This window comes from Cryptomeria japonica, chromosome 8, assembly GCF_030272615.1.
Source record: "Cryptomeria japonica chromosome 8, Sugi_1.0, whole genome shotgun sequence".
Classification (NCBI taxonomy): domain Eukaryota; kingdom Viridiplantae; phylum Streptophyta; class Pinopsida; order Cupressales; family Cupressaceae; genus Cryptomeria; species Cryptomeria japonica.
In genome coordinates this window covers 507,203,889-507,225,004 of record NC_081412.1, presented here as the reverse complement: position 1 = coordinate 507,225,004, position 21,116 = coordinate 507,203,889, and the positions used below count along the sequence as shown (strand labels likewise).

The window sequence follows — 21,116 nt, the reverse complement described above, 5'->3', positions numbered from 1 at the left end:
AATTACATTAGGAATAAATCATGAAAGCACAACACACAACAAACACATGAACACCAGATTTATGTGGAAAACCCTAAGCTGGTAAAAACCACGGTGAGAATCACACTCACAATATGCATATAATTTATTACAATGTTTCCTCTAGAACCCACAACTCTTGAGAGTACTTGCAGAATTGAGACACGCTGTGTTAGGGCAAGATATAGAGAGCTGCCAAGAGACGTACTATCTTCTAGCAAAGAAAGGAACAACTGAATTGAAAAGAACAAGATCCCCTGATCCTGAAATTGTCCTTGAACGACTGTGCCAAGCAACCAATATCATGGCAAACACATCTAACTTCAAACACTATCTCAAAACATTGTCACATTGAAGATATCATCATCAAAGCTCTTCATTGACTTTCACACAACTCCAACATCAAAACTGCATGCAAATCATTCATATCCGCTTCTTGTCAATTCACACATATCCCATACCTTCACTCACACATCCACACTCCTCTATATACAAAATTAATCATTAAAACTCTTGATTAGGTTGGCCACAAACAAAATAAGCAATATTACATAAATTTGGCCACCTAAACCCAAAATATTCATTCCGGTCCACTCGAGGAGATAAAGAGAACCTAAACACATCACAACACATCCTTTCCAAATGATTCCAATGAACTGCACACGCTAACACAACCTCCAAAGACACCATCAAATGAAACATGTAGATAGACATTAAAGCACGCCAACTAGTCAGCCCAAAACTATCCTCCAATGCAAACTTCACAACGCGGATCTCCACACGCCTTGGTGAAACCCAAAATGCTAACTACACTCATTCTCCAAAGCAAATCTGGACCAAAAGAATATGATCCAAGTAGGATATAGTCAACTGGAAACCAGACCAGTTGACTGTACAAAACTCAAAATGTCATAACTGCACAATTTAATCAAACCATCACTGGAAAACTGATTTGGAACACTACACAAACCAAATAAACATGTCCTCCAAACCGCGACACTTGCTTCCACATATCTGGAAGCCACTAGGCATTCTCCAGAGTGGTTTTGACAGACAACCTCACTATCAAAAACTCTAACAACCAACTCTACCATCTGAGCAATAGAGGACTTGCAAACTTGATTGTGCAATATACACAAAACATAAACATTATATCCAGAGCCGCAACACATAATCTTCACATACTGGAGCAATGCAAAGCATTCTTCCATTGGGACATTAAATACTCTCTCCTACATAGTGGAACTTTCACTACACCAACCTTCCGGAAACACCTGAATATTTTTTAGACCACAACAATACCAGAACATTCACTTTTAGAGCATCTGCAACACATAGTGGCATCAATGACAACTCAAGAAAGGTTGACATCAATGACAACACAAGACAACAATTGAAGTTTCTAACACTCTAATCATGCAATGTTTAGTAATCCTTACTATAGTTAGTACATGCTCAATCTCTTTTATAAGTTATTAAACCTTAATCCATGTTTAATATATTGAGCCATAAGTTTCCTGTGTTTAATGAGCTGACTTCATGGAAATCCTTTTCCATGGGTTTGTCTACATATTTGTATTCATGAAATCAAAATTGCATTAGTTCTTACCCTTCAATTAAATTTGATTACCAAGTTTAATCCATTATTTACTTAACTTACATGAGACTTCCATCATTGTTTTTTTCAATTTGATCAACCCAAAATAGCTTCCAAAACCCTAAGAAGCGATTTTTAGACCAAACAAAGCATGCAATCAAAACTTTGTTCCAATAGAAATATTGAGCATGCTTTTTCCATTCATCCTATGTATTCACTTGATTGAGGTGAATGAGAGAAGGAGCAAGTGCAAATGGGAGCTGGGGAAGACATCTTGTGAACATGGAAGATGATATTTCAGATGGAAGGTGCAAAGGGAAAAAGAAATTGCCTATTAATGGAAATAATGCTAATGGGTGTGATGGTGGTAGATTTTAGTGGTATGAAGGCTGGCTTTTTACCTCTTTTCCTTGATTTTTTGAACCTCTCAAAACCCTTGGTTGCTGCTGCAGCGAAAAAAGATAACTGGGCGTACATTCAGCTGCAGCAAGGGTTTTTTTGAAGGAGTGCCAAAAGATTTCAAATCCCCACATTGCTGCAATGAATTTGACCTACAGTCAATCATTCAAAGCAATAAAAAGTCTTCCCGATTTTGATTAAAGTTTGTTGAAATCTTAGCTTTCTATGTTTAAATAGAAAAGGGGGGACAATGGTGGGAGGGTGGTTTAACAACGGGGAAGCAGCACAAATATATATAGTATCTGAAAAAATAGTTATAAAAAGATGTATTAGGAAAAGTTTAAGAATTACAAATAAAACTTTGACATACGAATTTTTTTTGTGAGTGCTTAGGGTTTGGGTAGATCCCATAGACCATTAGGGTTAAGGTTTGTGGCACGTAGATTGAAAACAATTTTTGATATTTTAGAAAACATTGACTTTAATCATTTCCCTGCCATGGGGGATATCTTAAAGTCCCAGGGTCGGTCAGGAGACTCCTTGGAGTCCTTTGGATGTTGTAGGGACATCCCAGGGTTCCCAAGTGTCCCAAACTAGGGGCTGATCCTTGAAACGTAATCTCCTTGATGGAGACATCCTGGGATATTCCCAGTTCTTGAGCTGCAGTGGTGGGACAGCAGGGGAACATCCCCACAAGCCCCCACATCTTGAAAACATCCTTGTCCTAGAAATGTGGGGATTTGGAGGGGCCACATCCTTGTGGAGCGTTGGTTGTCCTTTGGGCATGCTTGGGTTCCAGATCAGCAATCTCTAATTTTGAGATGAACTTCTTGTTGCTTGTTATAGCATTTATTTTCTGGCATGCAGTTTAGTGGTTAAAATTAAAATTTTCTTATGTGAGGGAAGGAATAAAACGAGAAGATTTTTGGAGAAGGTTCCTCCATTATATGGTTCGGGTTCGAAGAACCGGTACGCCTGTACGGCAAAATTTTGAAAAGGGGTTTGGGTTCGTTAGTACAAAAACATGTAAAGTTTATATATATATATATATTTTAATATTTGTGCAGCCTATAAGCAAATAATTAAGATTAGCATGTCACATAGCATCATATAAACAACAAAACAAACATAAACTCGTAATCATAGCATCATGATCATACCATAATAGCATCACATACATCAAGTTTAATATCAAAATGACAAAATATTCAAGTATCCCTATCTCAATAGTAGGTTTCAATTGGGTATATCTCATATCTTGCCCTGCAACTTGCGCTCAGAAACTGGGCTCCTTGTTTTGTAGAACAACAATTGCTCAGATTTGCTCTTGCTCTAGCCAAATATGTTCTGCAATCTTGTACTGATATATCTATCCAACACTGAACTAAACCATATTATGTTCCACTAGCATTATATTTGGCTGTTCCAGCAGCGAAACGCTTATTTGCAGGGATGTAAGCTTTTTCAGACAGATTTGACAGAAGGTTGCTGGTTGGGTTCTCGAAAGCATCTCTACTTTTAGTAATATCCATCGTGTTCACCAAGAGAATTCTTTTAGTATCTAGTCTTGAAATGAAATTAGAATTGTGATAGTGCATGAAACAGTCATCCAACCATATTTTCCCACCTATGTCGTTGGGCAAAGGTCGTGAAGGGTTTTATTTGCTTCCACTGCACATTTTGAGTATCTATCTGCTGATATAGTTCCAGTGCATTGGAGCAGACCGTAGACCTTACTGGGAGATTGGCCATGGGAAGAAGTGTGAAACCCTAAATTTTTAGGTGCATTAAGATACAAATCGTTCATAACTAGGTTTAAGTTTGTGGAATAGGTGCTGCCATTGGTGAAAGTTGAGGAATTATCGTTGTGTGCCATGCGTAGATACACATGACTGATGGAAAATTTTGTACAAACAGCAAAAAGAGGATGAACCACCTAGGCAGAATTGAAAAAAAAATTAAATTTGGCATAAAAAATCACTTTTTGGGCCGCTTAGATGCTCGGGTTCGCCTTGGGTTCTCTATGGTTCTCTTTGGTTCGACCTGGGTTCGGTTGGGTTCGACCCAGGATGAACCACCTCTGGGTTTTAAGAACCCTGGTCAAACCCAGTCGAACCAGGCCCAAAACCATGAACCAGTTCGAACTAGAACCCGAACCAGGGGGGTCCAGAGGAGAACCCGGTAACTCAGATTTTTTTCTATTTCGTACATTTTTGAAATACAAATGGTAATAGGGATGTAGTATGGATAAAGTTCTTTTTTGCTTCCATTTTGGATTTTAGAACCACCAGAGAACAAAGTTGCAGCCTGCTTTCCTTAGTGTTCCAAGGAATCTCCAAAGATTTGAAGGTCTGTAATTGAATGAAACCTAGAAATTTACCATTGTTAATTGAAATTATATTCTTTTAGCCATTCCTGTTTGTATGTTACTTTTGGTAAAAAACTTCATACAAATAAGTTATCTCTCGCATCTTCTCTTTTTTTTTCTATTTTATTGCAAGAAGGATGCTATTAAAAGTTTACCAAGCTCTGCTATGAAGTTATTTTTATTAGTTCAATTTTCACACCCTTTGCCTTATTTATCATCAATTTCAGTTTTGAAAGAACCTTTCTTATTTCGGTCTGTGGTATTCAAGTATTCAATAATTTATCTAAAATTCTAGTCATATTTTCCCCCTTCTAATAAAGCATTGGCTGTGCTGAAAATAGCAAAGACGGTAATTGTAAAATAGTAGTTGAAAAAAGATATGTACCTTTAAAATATTGTATATGAATGATTCAGATCTGGCACATAGCATTTTTGTATCCTCACAAGTTAATTGAAGAGAGTTCTAAATATTGGTTCTTGCTGCCTCTATGTAATGACTCCAGGCTGCCTACGATGAGTATTGAGGAGGCTGGAATGCGGGAAATGGAGATGATGAATAAGTGGCAAGAGCAAAATGCAAAATATCTGGAAGAGGCAAATTCCTCTTGGTTTAGAGATGGTCAAAAGGAAGTGACAGATGGTGATGAAGCTGAGGAAGAAAAGGCCAGGGCTTGGGATGACTGGAAAGATGATAACCCTCGAGGAGCTGGAAACAAGAAGCTTACTCCATGTGGCTAAGTTTGTTATATATATATATATATATATTTGGAAAATCCTGATGAGCTTTCTCAGATGTGTACTTACATATTGTACAGGTGTTTTCTATCATTATCATATCAGCATTTGCTTTTTCAAACCTATAGGCTGCTTGTTTTCCTCTGTTGCAGGAGTACTAGGAAAAATAGGCTATTGGTTTAATATGCATGTACCAGTTGTTGATTGATCTTTTCTACCGTTTTAAAATACTCATTTCTTGTAATTTTGGGAACCATATTTTATCTCATGAAAAGTCACTCTCGTCGTAAATTTTATCATCATTAATACTATAATTTATGAGCAAGTCTATCCATCTTATTAGATGTTACTAGGACTATATATTTGCTTTGCTTTGGAGTGATTTGTTGCCTTTGCTTGCTGACAAGAGTGTAATTATTGTGAATGGGTTTGTTACCGTTGAAGTTCACAGACCATGCGAGTGACTTTATTTCTTTATTGTTTTTATTTTTGCCTATTTATATTGATTCAGAAAGCCAAGGATTCTATGTTCAACGTGGTTTGTTACAGTCTGTTTGCATAGTTGATCCATTGGTCATTATTCAGCTTGTTTCTACAGATACACGCTTTAGATATAAAGCTATGTTACCCTGAGTTTCTGGGACGGGGACAGCAGGGGATGGTGGGACGAGTTTCCAGGACGACAATTTTTTTTGCCAATTTTGGGGACAGCGGGGGAAATTTTAAATGTTCATATGAAAAATAGATAAAGCATGTATATATAAATTATATTGATATGAAAACATAGATAAAGCATGTATACGTAACATACCACATTTGTGTTTAGTGTCAATACTCAATATGCAATTCATTGTCAGTATGCCAACACTTGTTTGCATGTAGTTCATTGTTTCTTTCTGGTTGGAAGATATTTTGATAGTATTCCATTACTATTATGACCTACAACCGCTTATTTATGCAGTACCAAGTTTTGGGTGTTTGTGAAACTCATTATTAAGCTGTTATTCATATTTTTGAGTGCTTTTGGCTATGATTCAGACCTGTTTAAATTTATTAAATGTTTGATCTATAAATCTAATGCAACATGCCTTCCAAAATGTGGGCAACCAATAGATTCGAATAAGTAATAACTTATTTGAAACAAACTGAACAAAAATGGCAACCATCAATATTTCACTCTCAAAATACAGTTAATCCCCCATCCTGAAAATGTACTATTTCTAAGGTGTGGGGACTACAAAAAGAAATTAAAAAATGTTTTTTTTTTTTTCAAATTTTAAATGTGTTGGGAAGTTGTCTCCAGGACGGTTAGGGGACATTTCAGGCATCCCCAATCGTATAGGGGACAAGGGGATGTCCCCTTTGAGAATCATTGCCGTCCCCAAGTTTCTGGGACATTTCCCACAAATTTTGAAATTTTGGGACAATGAGGGGATGTCACCTATTTTAGCTCGGGATGCGTCCACGGGTAACATAGATTTAAAGTCAAATTTCATGTCTTTAAGATTAGTTCTCTCTGAATCGAAATTAGTTGAATACATGCTTTACACATAATATAATGGCATCCTGAACAATTGTATGTTACAAAAATGTCTAGTGAAACAAGTATTCATGATTCTTACTATTCGTAACTAGTGACTGCCAGCAACATTTTCTTGGAATGCAATAAAGAAACTATTATTGGTATTAGCAATTGTTGTGGCATAAAGTAATTAATGCCATTCATTCATGCAATAACTTTTAAGTTTTCTGTGCATATGAATGTCCATTGTATGTAATAACTCATTGTTCAAGGTCACAGATAAATTAGAACTAGAAGTTATTTTTCATTTCAATCTTATTTAATATAATGATTTTCATGGTTGCTTATCAGTTAGAGAAGTGTATATAACCCTGATTAAATCTGTACATAACCCTGATTAAATCTAATGGTTTTGTTTAAAATTTTAGTGCCACACCAACCTAATTAATTTATTTGTTGATTCTTGAATGACATAGCCCTGCTCATGCAGTTGGAGAGGAGGCCTTTAGGTACTTATCTGAGAACATGTAATTTTTGCCCTCAACCTTTAGGTGGAGGGACATTAATTACTTAGTCCTAGCTCTGTATATTTGTACTTAAGAGTACCTACTGCCTTTACACAACTTGCCACATGAAATATAGTAAGGGAGAGGGTCTTATAGTGGAGCACTCTAATTTTGCACCTCACAAAATTTAATTTGGATATTTCAAATTTCTTTCAATTTTGTTCAGCAATTTATTTGCCAAGTTCCCTACTTATAAAAGTTGGTTTCCAGTCCAACACTCATGATGCCACATCAACATGCTTTTTTTTAAAGGTGTCCAAAATGGTACCAAAATAAAGTAACACTGATAGTTGTGCACTAAGTCATATTTATTCAAGTGCATTGATGTGACATCACATAATTGGTTGTTTTTGTTGGTGTTGGAAATAAGCCACACCCGGACCGACGATGGATTGGTCTAAGAGGGGCCGGTAGCTCAGTGGTAGAGCACTCCAACAACTTATGGAAGGTCCTAGGTTCGAGTCCTAGCTGGTCCATGTCTCAACATGGTATCAGAGCCAGGTCCAGGCTAGGAGCCCCAAGCACGCAAGGGGTGTGGTTTAAGGGGGGGTGTTGGTGTTGGAAATAAGCCACACCCAGACCGATGATGGATTGGTCTAAGAGGGGCCAGTGGCTCAGTGGTAGAGCACTCCAACAACATATGGAAGGTCCTAGGTTTGAGTCTGAGCTGGTCAATGTCTCAACAGTTTTTATAGATTAAGAAAATCTTTTTGCAGATAAGTTGTGACATGACTACTCTCTACCCTATAATGGCACATCATGCCTCCTCTTCTTCTGTTAAAGTATTATATATATTGAAATTTTGTTTATGTTGAAAAACCTATTTTTATTGTAGAATAGATTTGATTTTGACATTATTTATATATATATTTTTAATTTGATACAACATAAAAGAAATATGTTTTTGATTAGTAAAGCAACGTTAACTAGGGTGCCGACCCTTAACACAGTAAAAACCTATCAACCGCATACAAATAACACCAACATACATGATGTTGGCAACTAAAACAACAACGCGAAGGCAGTAAGAAACAAAATTGAATTAGATAGGTAAAAGAAAACCTTGTCAAACTGAAAAACACCCAAAACCCCAATTGAGGAGGGGGAGAGACACCCAAACCCAGACAAAAGGGGGTCTGGGGGCGGAGAAGACTTCCCCTTCCACTTGCGAGAAACTATTGTCCAAGTGATGCTGTCATTAGGACCATCAATAGAGAGATCAATTAGAAGGGACTCTGTAGGGTTACAATCAGTGGTGTCGACAAAGTGTTGCAATAGAACAATAGGCGGATGTTGCAAAACAACAAGCAGTTGCGATGAAACAGCACCAAAAGCAGGTCCAAGAGGAGTAGGTCGTGGCTGCAAAACACGAGAAGCTTGGGTGGGGGCCTCAGGAAAGAAGGCTACAATAAGAGGATCAATAGGAGCTTCAACAACAGTGAGGGGCACAACTTCTTCTTGAGAGGAGACATAATCCTCATGAGAGGAGCCAACAGAATCCGAGTCGGGAGCATTGACTGTTAAATGATCAATGGTAGCATTATTTTTTATTGTACATGTCTTTGATATTTTCGATACTATCGAAGTACAACCAAAGCAAAACCAATGTGTTCATTTTCTAGTGGGTTGGATGGTATAATGAGTCAAACCAATGTTTACTGGTTTAGGTTTTATGGATGTAGTGGTGTTTTTGGAGGCCCTAAAAGAAAATACCTTGGAGAAGTTTCCTTCACAAGATGAAATATGTTATTACATAGGTGAGCGAGTTTGTAATCTGAACTAAAAAACATCTTTAGATTGAGCCATGGGCCTAGATAAGGCAGATGGAGGTATGTTTAATAAACATTTGGACTTGTACGGAAATTATATGAAGATTAAGAAGCAACACAACATTGACAAGGATTTTGCACAAAGCATGTTTGGATTATTATTTCTTGAAAAGTCCCTTGAAAATTAACATTTAAGATTAACTAAATTAATATCTATACCCTCAAATACATGTAACAATTGGTCTTGAAAGATTGCATGATGACGTCAATGGATTCTACATAGAGTTAGTATTTTTGGACGCACAGAAATGTATGATACAAAATATGAGTGATGTCTAATAAAATTTGAATTGCATTTCTATCTGCACAGGAGAGAAGGGTGTACACTTAGACATATTTACAAAGTATAGAGTATCACTATCATGGTACCATTCAATGTATTTCCATCTTTTAACACCTTCAATATTCTATCTATATATATCAATCGTATCTTTTTCGATCTTTTTACATCTTCAATATATTTGACATCATCTCCAATGTTGGTGGTTAGAATATATATATATATATATGAATGATGGTGTCTAACGTATATATATATATATATACCATCATACGTATATATATATATATATATATATATATATATATATATATATATATATATATATATATATATGAATGATGGTGTCTAACGTATATATATATATATATATATATATATGAATGATGGTGTCTAACGACTCTCTCACCTCTGGATTTTTGAACGCTGGCTGTATGCCCGTCTCTGCGGATCCGCTTCAGGCCTCTCCTTCTGTCTTTGGTCTCCCTCGCATGACCTCCCTTGTAGGTGCCCTTGGCGTGGTGAAGGCTGCCGCTATTGCTTATTGCCCCTCACCCCTCGTGGGTGCCCTTCTAACTGTTGTGGATGGATCGGGCCCTCCCCCCGTCTGTGGCGATTGTCCCCCTCCTATGGTAGCCTCTGCCTCTGTTGCGACTGTTGGTGCTTTTGCCTAGGCGGTGGATGGTTTTCCCTTAGATACCCCTTCTCAGGACTATTGCTACTGCGGATACTCTTGCTAATGGTATTGCGCCCGTCTAGTGTGACTGCTAATGGTACTACTCCCTTGTCTGTTGTGACTACTATTGTTGGTGACTCTGCTACGAAGACTAGACCTTCTTCATTTGCTGACAAACGTAGTGTTGTGAGGTATTCACACATTGCCCCATCACAAATGGGGACCCCCACTTTTTCCTGCTTTCTAGGTAGTGTTTGATGTCCCTAGCTATTAGCCTTTGCATTAGGGAGGTATAGGCACTCAAAAGGCTAGGCGTCAGGTGGATAGTCTTGCATGAGTGTGAAGTAAGTTTACAAAGTCTAGATATCATGAGTTCAATTATGAATGAAGAAGGACTGCTAATTAGAGGGTCACTTCAAGTGCTACTCTTGAAGAGCGAACTTCACTTCATGTACATTCCTTATGTAGCGAGCTTCTTGCACTTCTCCTATAGAGTGAACATTCACTCTAAGACCTCATGTTGTTCATGTTATCATGTATTGAAGTTAAGTGAGTAAGTGAAAGTGAGCAAAGGAGAGTTCAGTCTTGATTTGAAATCCACTTCATAAGCTCAGCCTCTGGAGGGATTTCATCTTCAAGGTAGGGAGAACTGGAGCGAACTTCATGAGTTAAACATTTGGAGCGAACTTCATGACCTGGAGATTTGGAGCGAACTTCATGAGTTGAACATTTGGAGCGAACTTCATGACTTGGAGATTTGGAGCGAACTTCATGAGTTAAACATTTGGAGCGAACTTCATGATTTGATGGTTTGGAGCGAACTTCATGACCTAGAGATTTGGAGCGAACTTCATGAGTTGAAGATTTGGAGCGAACTTCATGAGTTGACCATTTGGAGCCAACTTCATGACCTGGAGATTTGGAGCGAACTTCATGAGTTAAACATTTGGAGCAAATTTCATGATGATGATTTGGAGCGAACTTCATGACTTGGAGATTTGGAGTGAACTTCATGACATGGAGATTGGAGCGAACTTCACGAGTTGGAAGATTGGAGCGAACTTCATGAGTTGGAGATTTGGAGCGAACTTCATGAGTTGAGCAAATGGAGCGAACTTCATGACTTGAGGAAGTGGAGCGAACCTTCAAGGATGAGCACATGAGCGAACTTCACCTTCAAGCCTTCATGAGCGAAATTAGAAGTAGAGGAATGAAGAAAATTGGAGAGCACTTACTTCATGTTCAAATACTCAAGAGCGAACTTCATGAGTTAAACATTTGGAGCGAACTTCATGACTTGGAGATTTGGAGTGAACTTCATGACCTGGAGGTTTGGAGCGAACTTCATGAGTTGGAAGATTGGAGCGAACTTCATGAGTTGAGCAAATGGAGCGAACTTCATGACTTGAGGAAGTGGAGCGAACTTCACCTTCAAGCCTTCACGAGTGAAATTAGAAGTAGAGGAATGAAGTAAATTAGAGAGCACTTACTTCATGTTCAAACACTCAAGAGCGAACTTCATGAGTTGAAGATTTGGAGCGAACTTAATGACTGGGACAAGAGGAGCGAAGTTCATGTTAAACTTCATGTGCACACCACTTAGAGCGATCTTCATCTTCAAAACTACATCAACAATCTTCATGTTCAAGCCTACATGAGGGGACTTGATGATCTCAACCACATGAGCGAACTTCACCTTCAAGCCTACATGAGTGAAATTCTTAATGGAAGAACAAAGGAGATTTGCCTTGAGTCATTTCAATAAAAAACAAACTTCACAAACTCAATGATATGAGCGAACTTCGTGAGTTGAGGGAGATGAGCGAACTTCATGAATGGACAAAGGGGATTAAACTTCATGTTCTGAGCTTCAAGAGCGAATTTCAAGTATAAAAGTTATGAAGTGAACTCTACTCCATGTGTTCCTAATTAAAGGCGAATTTGCAAGATTGATTACAAGACTACTACTACTACCTTGGACTGATTTGATGATTAGAAAGAGTCATTTTGAGTTGAGAAGATGAAAGGTGAAAGTTCAAAGATCACTTCATGCAAAGCAAGATCAAGGCGAATTTCATGAGTAACGCTCTCAGAATGAAATTCCTATAGAGACCTCTCCTAAAGATAGTTCGTCATGTTGTCATCAATTAATGACTAAAAGCTTTAAATTTGAGCTCATTTAATGAAATCAAATGAAGGAGATTGAGTTTAAAGATAAGGGTAATTTAATGAACGTCAAGGGTGAAGTAAACTTCAAGAGCTCCTCTCTAAGAGCGAAAAACAACTTCAAGTGTCCCTTCATGAAGGCGAATTCTCTTTATATGCTCTTATTAAACCTATTTATCAAGTGTATTTGATACTTGCTTGTTTTGCAAGAGATGAAGAAAGAAATAAGGAGATCATACAAGAAGCATTCACTTACATGAAGACATGATCTACAACATCAACGACATGAGGGGAGTCACAAGAGAAGGAATTCTGAAGGAGATAGACAATGGCGACATCAGAAGTTCATCAATACCTCAAAACTAAGATCTATACCTTGCACTTCCATGATCAAGGCACTTGAGAAGACAATTTTAGAAGAGTTAATCAAAGTTAGAAGATAATAGTCATCATCGCTAAAGCTGAATGATGTTGAGTATCAAGAAATATTCCTAATTGATGATCCATCAAACTTACAAAGTGCAAGTTAAAGGTGGCGTCCTAGTCATCATCCCAGTCTCTATCTCTATCAATCTGAGAAAGCCCACATCAACATGTCTAGATGCAATGTACCCGACTCATTCAAGATGGCACAAACTTTGAGGCACCTACCCTTATTATCTATTGGTCATGCTAAAGCGTTGGAATTATTTCATTGGCCAGAATTGAGTTTGTTGTAACAAACCCTAATTAGGGTTTTCATTGTAAAATCTTGACCATTGATCTCAAATTGATCTAAGCTATTCATTGTAATGAGCTCTCAATAAAAAGCTCAAGCTCCTCATTTTGAAATGGTTAATAGCGAATAGTTAGTAGTAGGAGGTGAATAGAATAAAAGATAGAATATAAGTTAGAGTAGATTAGGGGAGGGAATAATTGTTGTTATGACTTGTAAATGAGATACTCTTTTCATTGAAGTTGTGGTGAAATTTGTTATTTCAACAAGCCTCATGGTTCCACTTCTCATTTTTCTTTCATGTTGATTAGATTGAATGGAAGGATTTGTTGAATGCATTTATGTGGAATTCGTTTAGTCCATGCCACTAGCCTCTTGCTGATTGTAAGTGTGCTTTGTGTGGTCAATTGGAGTGATATGAGCTTAAATTCAAATTGTTATGTGTCCGTTGTTTATGCATTAACTTGAATGGCGAGCAATGTTCGATGGCAATGATTTGAACATCTTTGAAATGTCCTTAGAAGATTGCATCGAGCTTGTGTCAAATTGTTCAAGTTGATGGTGAGACCTCGCCCAATAGGATTCCAGCTAATCATTCAACTATCTTCTTACATTCTAGATCTTAGAATAGACTCTCTAAACACTTTCAGTTTACCCTTTTTTTAAATTTCAAGTTAGTTTAGGACAAAAAGCATCACATGATTGAAATATCAGATGATCAAGTTCCAGTGATTCAAGCATTCGACAATTCAACATAAGTCCCTTGTGATACCAACAATCACATCAACACGTAGTGACCCTACATTCATGAATCTTGTAGTCTTCTCAACTGATCCTTAAGCTAATCTTCAACATTTGAGAGATTTTATTGAAGAGAGGATAAGATAATTTGCGTATTTTATTCTGTGTTTGCATGTGCATAAAAAACACATCAACACGTAGCTTTGCTCGTGTGGCTAGGTCTGTTGCCCAGCCCCCCAAAGGGGCTCGTCCTCTTCCTTGTGCCAAATCCTCCCCTATGGTGGTTTGTGGACAGGATGTTGTGGACAACATTGGGTTCTATTAGCATTGTGCCTTGGTGTACAGATTCTTCGGGCTTTGGTCTTTGTTATCAGACCTTCATCATTGGGTGAGTGACTTCTGGAAGTCTTTGATTGCACATAATATTGAGTTTTTTTCTCGTGCTAAAGACTTCTTCATTGCTTCCTTTACTTCTTTGTTTGATCGTGACCTTGTTTTGGGCATGGTGTGGGCATGGGGAGTTCACCCCCTCTCTGTCAAGCACTAAACAACTTCTTTTAACCCCCTCATGGAACCACTTAATGTGTGATCAATTTGGGTTCATCTTCCAAACCTTCCTTTGCATTTTTGGGAGCAGTCTTGCTATGCGGCCATCAATAACTCATTGGCCAATTCCTTGAAGATTGATGACACCACGATTTCTATGGGTCATTCCACATTCGCCCACATCTTGGTCGATATTGACATCTCCTCGCCTCTCCCTAGGGATGTGGTTCTTATGGTTGGGGACATGCCTTGGTCTCAACCTTTGGACTTTGAGGGCCCCCCCTTTCGCTGCCGAAAATGCTTCTCTACGGGCCATTTAGCTTTAGACTACTTCGTTTCGTGACACAAGGGTGGTCCTACGTGGTGGAAGTATGCTACTATGGATCACTTGACGATTTATGCCGATGACGACTCCTCCCAGGAGGATGAGACCCCCTCTCGGGATGATATTGTGCCCTCCTATTGTTGCTAAAGTTGTTGTTGATGCTGCCTCTGTGGACCCAATTCTCGTTTCTCCTGCTACTCATGTTGTTGTTCCTCCACAACAGTCTAATGTTGTTTTGTAGCAGCTTGTTGTTGTTCGACAACAACATGTTGCTAGTGATACTGTTTGCAACCTTGATAGGTCCATCTAGGGGAATCTCTCTCTTGATGGTCCTAATGACAACATCGCCTAGACTGTAGTTTGTCACAGGGGGGAGGGGAACCCCTCCCGCAAACTCCTCTCTATCATTGTTCAGGAGCCTCTGCCCCTCCTTGAGCTGGGTTTGGGTTGTTGGTCGGACATGTTTTTTTTCTTTCCGCCTCTCTGATTGTTTGTTAGTTTTGTGGAAGTGCCTTATGGCTTGTCTTTGTTTTGATCCTCATAGCGTGCGATTATTGTGTTGTTTATGTGTGGCTACTGGTTTTCTAGTTGTTTTTACACCCTCTAGGCTTCTGCATTTTGGGGACACCACCCCTATTTTGCTACTTTTAATATACAAATTATAGTTTTTTTTTCCATATTTGACATCTCCAATGTTGATGGTTGGAATATATATATATATATATATATATATATATATATATATATATATATATATATATATATATATATATATATATATATATATATATATATTAGTAGTGAATTGGGAATGGTTAATAGATTTCCCTCTCAAAGCGAGGGCTTTTACTCGGTTAACTGTAGGCAAGTGCATTTTCATAGATGACAGGCTACACACTAATGGAATAGAAGGCCCATGTGCATGGAGAACAAGAAAACAATGTAGCATCTACTACCGAACTGGAAATATGTCAATACATGTTGGAGTTGGTTTTGTGAGTGACTTGGTTGATAGGGGACTTTACAAAAATATATATTTTTTCAAATGCAGAGTTGGTCTTGGCATCTTGTGTGGGCCAAAAATTGTTTTGGTAAGGCCAATGGACAACTAGCTCATCCATGCTTATATGTGTTACTGCGTCATTGTTTTTCCTCATGACAAAAGCGAGTCATCCTATAAAACTTCCATTCAGAGTCCTTATCTTTCTTGTGACACCTCGGTTCAAGTCCTTAATACGTCTGTAAATCCTTTTTCAATCACAAATGTCAAGTTTAGGTAATTAGTTGAACTCTGTGAACACGTTGAACCATCTTGAACCGGGTTCAACAGGTTCATTTAGGTTCCATAGGTGCTTAGTTGTTCAGGGAGGTTTTTCATACTAATATTTTCTTTAAGTGTCTTGCAGCGGCTCTCTAAAAGTTTCTTGTTCGGTGATATGTTACTTTATTTCTCTCCGGGTTTTGAACTCATTGAACCAAGTTCAAGAGGTTCAAACGTGTTCAACATGTTCAATATAGCACAAATGGTCAGCAGCTTGGTATAATTAATTTTCTCGGCAAGATTTTCCTTGAGCGCGACGTACATCTTGAACTACCCGAACGCTAATGAAGTCTGTTCAGGATGTTCATATGTGTACGAAGTTGGTGGGTCCCGCGGGTTTTAATGATTTGATGGTGCATTCATTGCCAAATATGAGGAAGCTGAACCATGTCTTAAGTGACGTCAATCCTTGGTTTTTCAAAGTAAGTAATCATTTCGAGAACTGGTGGTTACTTAAAAAATGCCGCCATGCATTCAATGCATGCATGCGATGTCCAATCCACAAAGTTAACACACTCAGATTGATAATTGGAATTATTGCATTTAATGGTTCCGTATCATTGCCCTCACTATAAGGTATGAAGGATTATTAGTGCTCTGCATTTGTTCCTCGTTGCTGCGGTTTTGTTTTGCCTGGATAGGAGTCTTGTTTGCTGCTAGTCGTCGTCTGGTTGTTCAACTGTGAAGGTGAGTCCTTTTCTTGTCTCTCCAGTAGTTTTTGCTTGCATTTTCTCTCTCATAGAAAGTTTTGCTGCAACCGGTTTAGGTTTATTGCTTTGAATTATGAAGTCCACACTACATTTGTTTGGGAATGTTTTTAGCCTGGCATCCACTGAACCCATAGTTAGTGATACCGACCTAAAAGGGGAAAATCTTGAGGTGTTAAAAGAGAGGGTGTTCAAGGGAATTGACAAATCTTTTGGTGTGAAGATTTTGAGTAGCGGTCTCATAGAAGTGACAGCTTTTCCCCCAGCCATTCCTTGCCTAGAATTGATTCGGGAATGTATCGCTAGATACGACCCAGTGTTTGAGACCATTAGGAGAGACAATGGTGAAACCCTTCTTGCCATAAATCGTGAAGTGATTTCCCAAGTCTTCAAGATACCTGATTACTAGTTCTCCAACTTTTCCCCTGCTCAATCGATCACCGAGTTCAACGCGGACAGAACCAGACACTATAACAATGTAGCAAAATTTTGGTTGAAGGTTCCTCAAAGAGGTGGTTCAAGGTTACCCAAGAATCCTAATAAGAATCACATGTTACCTCACATTCATGATGTTATGCTTTTGTTGCACCGGGCCAGAGGATCTGCTGAAGCTTACAACTTCGATGACTGGATTTATTGCTACGTGCAGCTGGTTTTGGAAGGGAAGCAGTATCTGGATTGGGCTGAATTGATTGTTGATTCAATGAGAGAATAACTGAGTATGGCTAAACAATTCAAACATAACTTCTTTATGTCTTCGTATCTCTTGTATTGTTTGGCATGTGTTAAGGAGTTAGTTGGAATACCAAAACAACTCACTGAGGAGGATGTTTCCATATATGAGTTCTATCCCATGCTGCAAAAGGATAAGGCCTTACAGGATTTCAGAAGGGTGCACAATGCTTTTCTGGGTGACTTGTGTCATGAACCGAAGAATATGAAAGCCAAAAGAATCTCCGAGGATGCGCAGATATTGATAAAGAGGTTTGGTAGTTTTTATATCCAGTTCCCACGCTTCTGTTACATAAGGATGCCCTTCAAGCTCCCTCACTTTTGTTCAGATTGCTTTGTTCTGGCAGAGATATGTAGACAACTGACCTCTGTAATAAAAAAGGCACAACCCAGGGATAAATGGGAGGGTCATTTTCCCATCCAATTGGGCGTGTTGTCTTGCAGTTCGATGTCCGACGCTTTGAGTATTGGAGCAGATCTCAGGAATTTCAATTTTTCCCTGTATCTTGAAAGGAAAGGTTTCGATAATAAGGGTTTTTCCTGAAGTCTTGGTCTAATGCCATACCTCCCAATGCCACAATTAGAGGATTTCTGGGAAGATTGTATAGATGAACTTGAGGTGTTCAAAAGGGGAGACATGAGGATGGTGTTAGAACAAGTCGTTTCATTACAGGTAAAGTTGGACACTAAGGGGCTCGAAGAGGACTATCTAGAGCTATTCGAACTAGGATACTTAGCCCGTGCATAAATTGAAATGCTTCCAATTGACTGTGATGAGGAAGAGAAAGATGATATACAATTGAGGACCAAAGGAGTTTTGGAAAGGACCGCGGCGTGGGTTGCCAGTAAGAGAGCAGCAAAATTAGGCGTTAAGTCTAATTCTGCGAGAAGTAATGAGGTCCCTCTAAGTTCACTAAAGCGTCTTTCTAACAATGCTTCTATGCCTGTTTGTATAGGTAAGGATAACAAGCCGCCCCAGCTTAGACATAGGTCTAATTCAACTTTGGATTTCTGTACTCCTCGGCATACCCGGTCCCGAAGTGCCACTCAAAGAAAGATGGATCAAGCAAAAGATGCAGGGGTGAAAGATACGATTCTCGATCCTCAGATATTTGAAGTTGAAGACTTGGATAGTGATGTTGCTAATGCCCTGGATTCTCATACGGTGACTGTGGCTATGATGCCACCTTCCAAAGTGATTGAAGGAATAACCAGCTCCAGTGCAACTCCTAAGTGGTTGACCACTTCGGTAAATAAAAAGCGGAGTTTTCTTCCCGTGACTATTCCGATTCAGGAAATGGTCGTTAAGTACACAGAGAAGAGTCCTAAGCCGAAAAGGTTCAAGATTGTCGCCTGCCTGGACAATGATGAAGGAACTGAAAAATGGGTTGCTGAAATCGCCTCGTACAAACCCAAGGACGAAAACAAGGAGGCTAGCCTCGATGATTTCGAGATCACGAAGGTGGAACTGGGAAATACGAGTAGAGACATAGACAATCATTTCTTCCAGGTTTCGGCAAAGAAAATGCTCACCAGATCGAAGAAAGATGAGCGAGAAAAGAGAGAGCTAAAGTGACACATAAATGTTCTTGCCCAGTTCATCGACAACATTGGTTGCCTTGGGGCACTCCCAATATCTCATGCTACAAAGAACTTCGACCCAACTTCGCTAGAAAATAAAAAGTTAATGAGCCAAGTTCAACAAGCTAAGAGTATTGCAGAAGCCGTGGAGAAATGGATTGAGGGAATAATCAAGGATGGGGAGAAGTACATCACCGACTCCCAGAGGTTATGCGATGAGATACAAAGTCTTATTGCCGAAGTTCAAAATCAACTTGTGCCATGGGAGAAGGAAGAACACAAGTGGCAGAATATCTTGCCCTTGTTTGCCAAAATAGAAGAATATGGAGTTACCAGGTTTTTGACGGAACACTCAATCAAACTGGTAGCAGATGAATGTCAGCTCTTTGTGCTGAAGAAAACCATAATGTGGCGAGTGCTTACCTTCATGTCTGTGATCTCCGATGCTAAGACCTCTGTTTACGAGCTCCAAGATCTCGAGTGCAGTATAGTTAATGATAATAAGGTGGTTAACCCTGACCATGATTGGCAGTTGGGAATTTGCGGGTTGAGCACACAGGATGCAATCAGGGCTTTCTGGATAAACATAGAGAAAATCAAGGCTAAGGTTAATTTCACTCCAGAGGATATAACAAGGGTGGCTAGGATTGAGTCTATGACTTTCATTGGAAATGATTAGTTGTCGAAACATGCCGAAAAGATGGTGAAGCACCGGTGGAATAAGGAGGCGGCGAAGGCAAAGCTCAACGCGATGAAGGTTCCGAACCAATCCATTGTTCAAGAACTCACAACCGCTCATGACGCCCGCGAAAGCGGAGAGGATGATGATGATGGAAAAGCGGCATAATGCATTGATTCAGGCCCGGTTTCCTTTATTTTTGTAATATCTCATGGTTATGTAAAGACTTCGGGACATCTGTCCCAAAATACATCATGTTGGTTTCATAACTGTTTTGGGGGGAGGTCGAGTTTTTAGGGAGACCTCCCCTGTTCTAAAAACTATAAATTAAGGAAAGATAGAGAGAATAGGGGTTAGATTGGGTGACAATTTTTGGTTAGTTTTTGTTTCTTTCCTCTGTTTTGTGAATTTTCTGTTTTGTAGAAGGAAGAATCAGACTGCTAAATCTGGAATGGAAAAAGATTTATACATGTATTATCGTGCCTTTGTCGCATATATATATATATATATATATATATATATATATATATATATATATATATATATATATATATATATACAAAGATCATACTGTTCTTGGGAGAAGGAAAATCTATGGGTTTTGAATCTGTGTAGACACATATCTTTGCATATGCTTATCTAATCAAATAACAGTAACGATCTTTCCATTGCAGAAAATTATTATTCTTTTGGTATTTCTTCCTTTGAGTGTTTGTTTTCTTTTAGAAAAGATTCGTGTTTGAGAACAGATTTGGTTTCTTTAATCTGTTCATTCTTTATTAAACTTGTGGAAATGGTGTACTGAACTTTGATTCAGTTACTTTCATCTCTTGTATTGAGAAGATAGGAAAGATTGTTTTCTTCTTTTAGAAACATGTGTGAAATATTGGCCTCTCATCCAAGAATGAAGTAGGTAGCCTTACATGCTTTCGGGTTAAAATCTACTACTCAAATTAAATTAATTAAAATCATTCCTTGAATAACTGAAATAGGGAGCTATACCTATGGAAAATTCAGAGGGAAGTGGTTTATACAACACTTACCCAACTGTTTAGTGAAACACTTGTCCTTAAAAGAAGGCGACAGAGTTTAAAATTGATCATTTTAAAAAGGGACAAATCTGTTTACTAACAATATGACACTTATTGAAGGAAGTCTTCAATGAAAAGGAAATGGCAATAGAGGAGTTAATAAGAAAATTAAACGTTTTCATAAACGAAATCATTACGGCCAAAGCAAGAAAAATGAATTTAAGTGTGGACAATGTATGTGATGGGATGATTAAATTTACTGAAAATGTACCTTGCTAAAGCTTCCTTTTTGTCTTGGGGGTATCTAACTTTCATTGGAAGAGGAACGAAAACATAAAATGGTTGCCAATCTACCCCCTCGAGAAGAAGATTGCTGATCTCATTGGAAAACCTTGACATAGATCAAGTTGAGAATAATATAATCTCTGACAAGAAGGATTGCAGTTTTATTGGAGAGATTAGTAAATAGAATTTGTAGTTGAGTACATTGACTTATCTAGCTAGGGTAACGTGGTGAGTTCTTATGCACTTTGGCCTCCCTCTCTGCTGGATAAGGATCGAGAAGAATAATGTTTGTTAATT

The 21,116-nt window shown here is 38.5% G+C and overlaps 1 protein-coding gene across 1 annotated transcript in view; it reads left to right on the top strand.

Moving 5' to 3' along the window:
* The window catches only part of LOC131071147 (PP2A regulatory subunit TAP46), an 87,541-nt gene extending 82,075 nt beyond the window's left edge, over nt 1-5,466 (top strand). Inside the window, exon 9 of the mRNA XM_058006866.2 lies at nt 4,886-5,466. Coding sequence (XP_057862849.1) covers nt 4,886-5,120 — 235 coding nt within the window. The 3' untranslated portion in view covers nt 5,121-5,466. The remainder of the gene's footprint in view (nt 1-4,885) is intronic.
* The last annotated feature ends 15,650 nt before the right edge of the window (nt 5,467-21,116 follow it).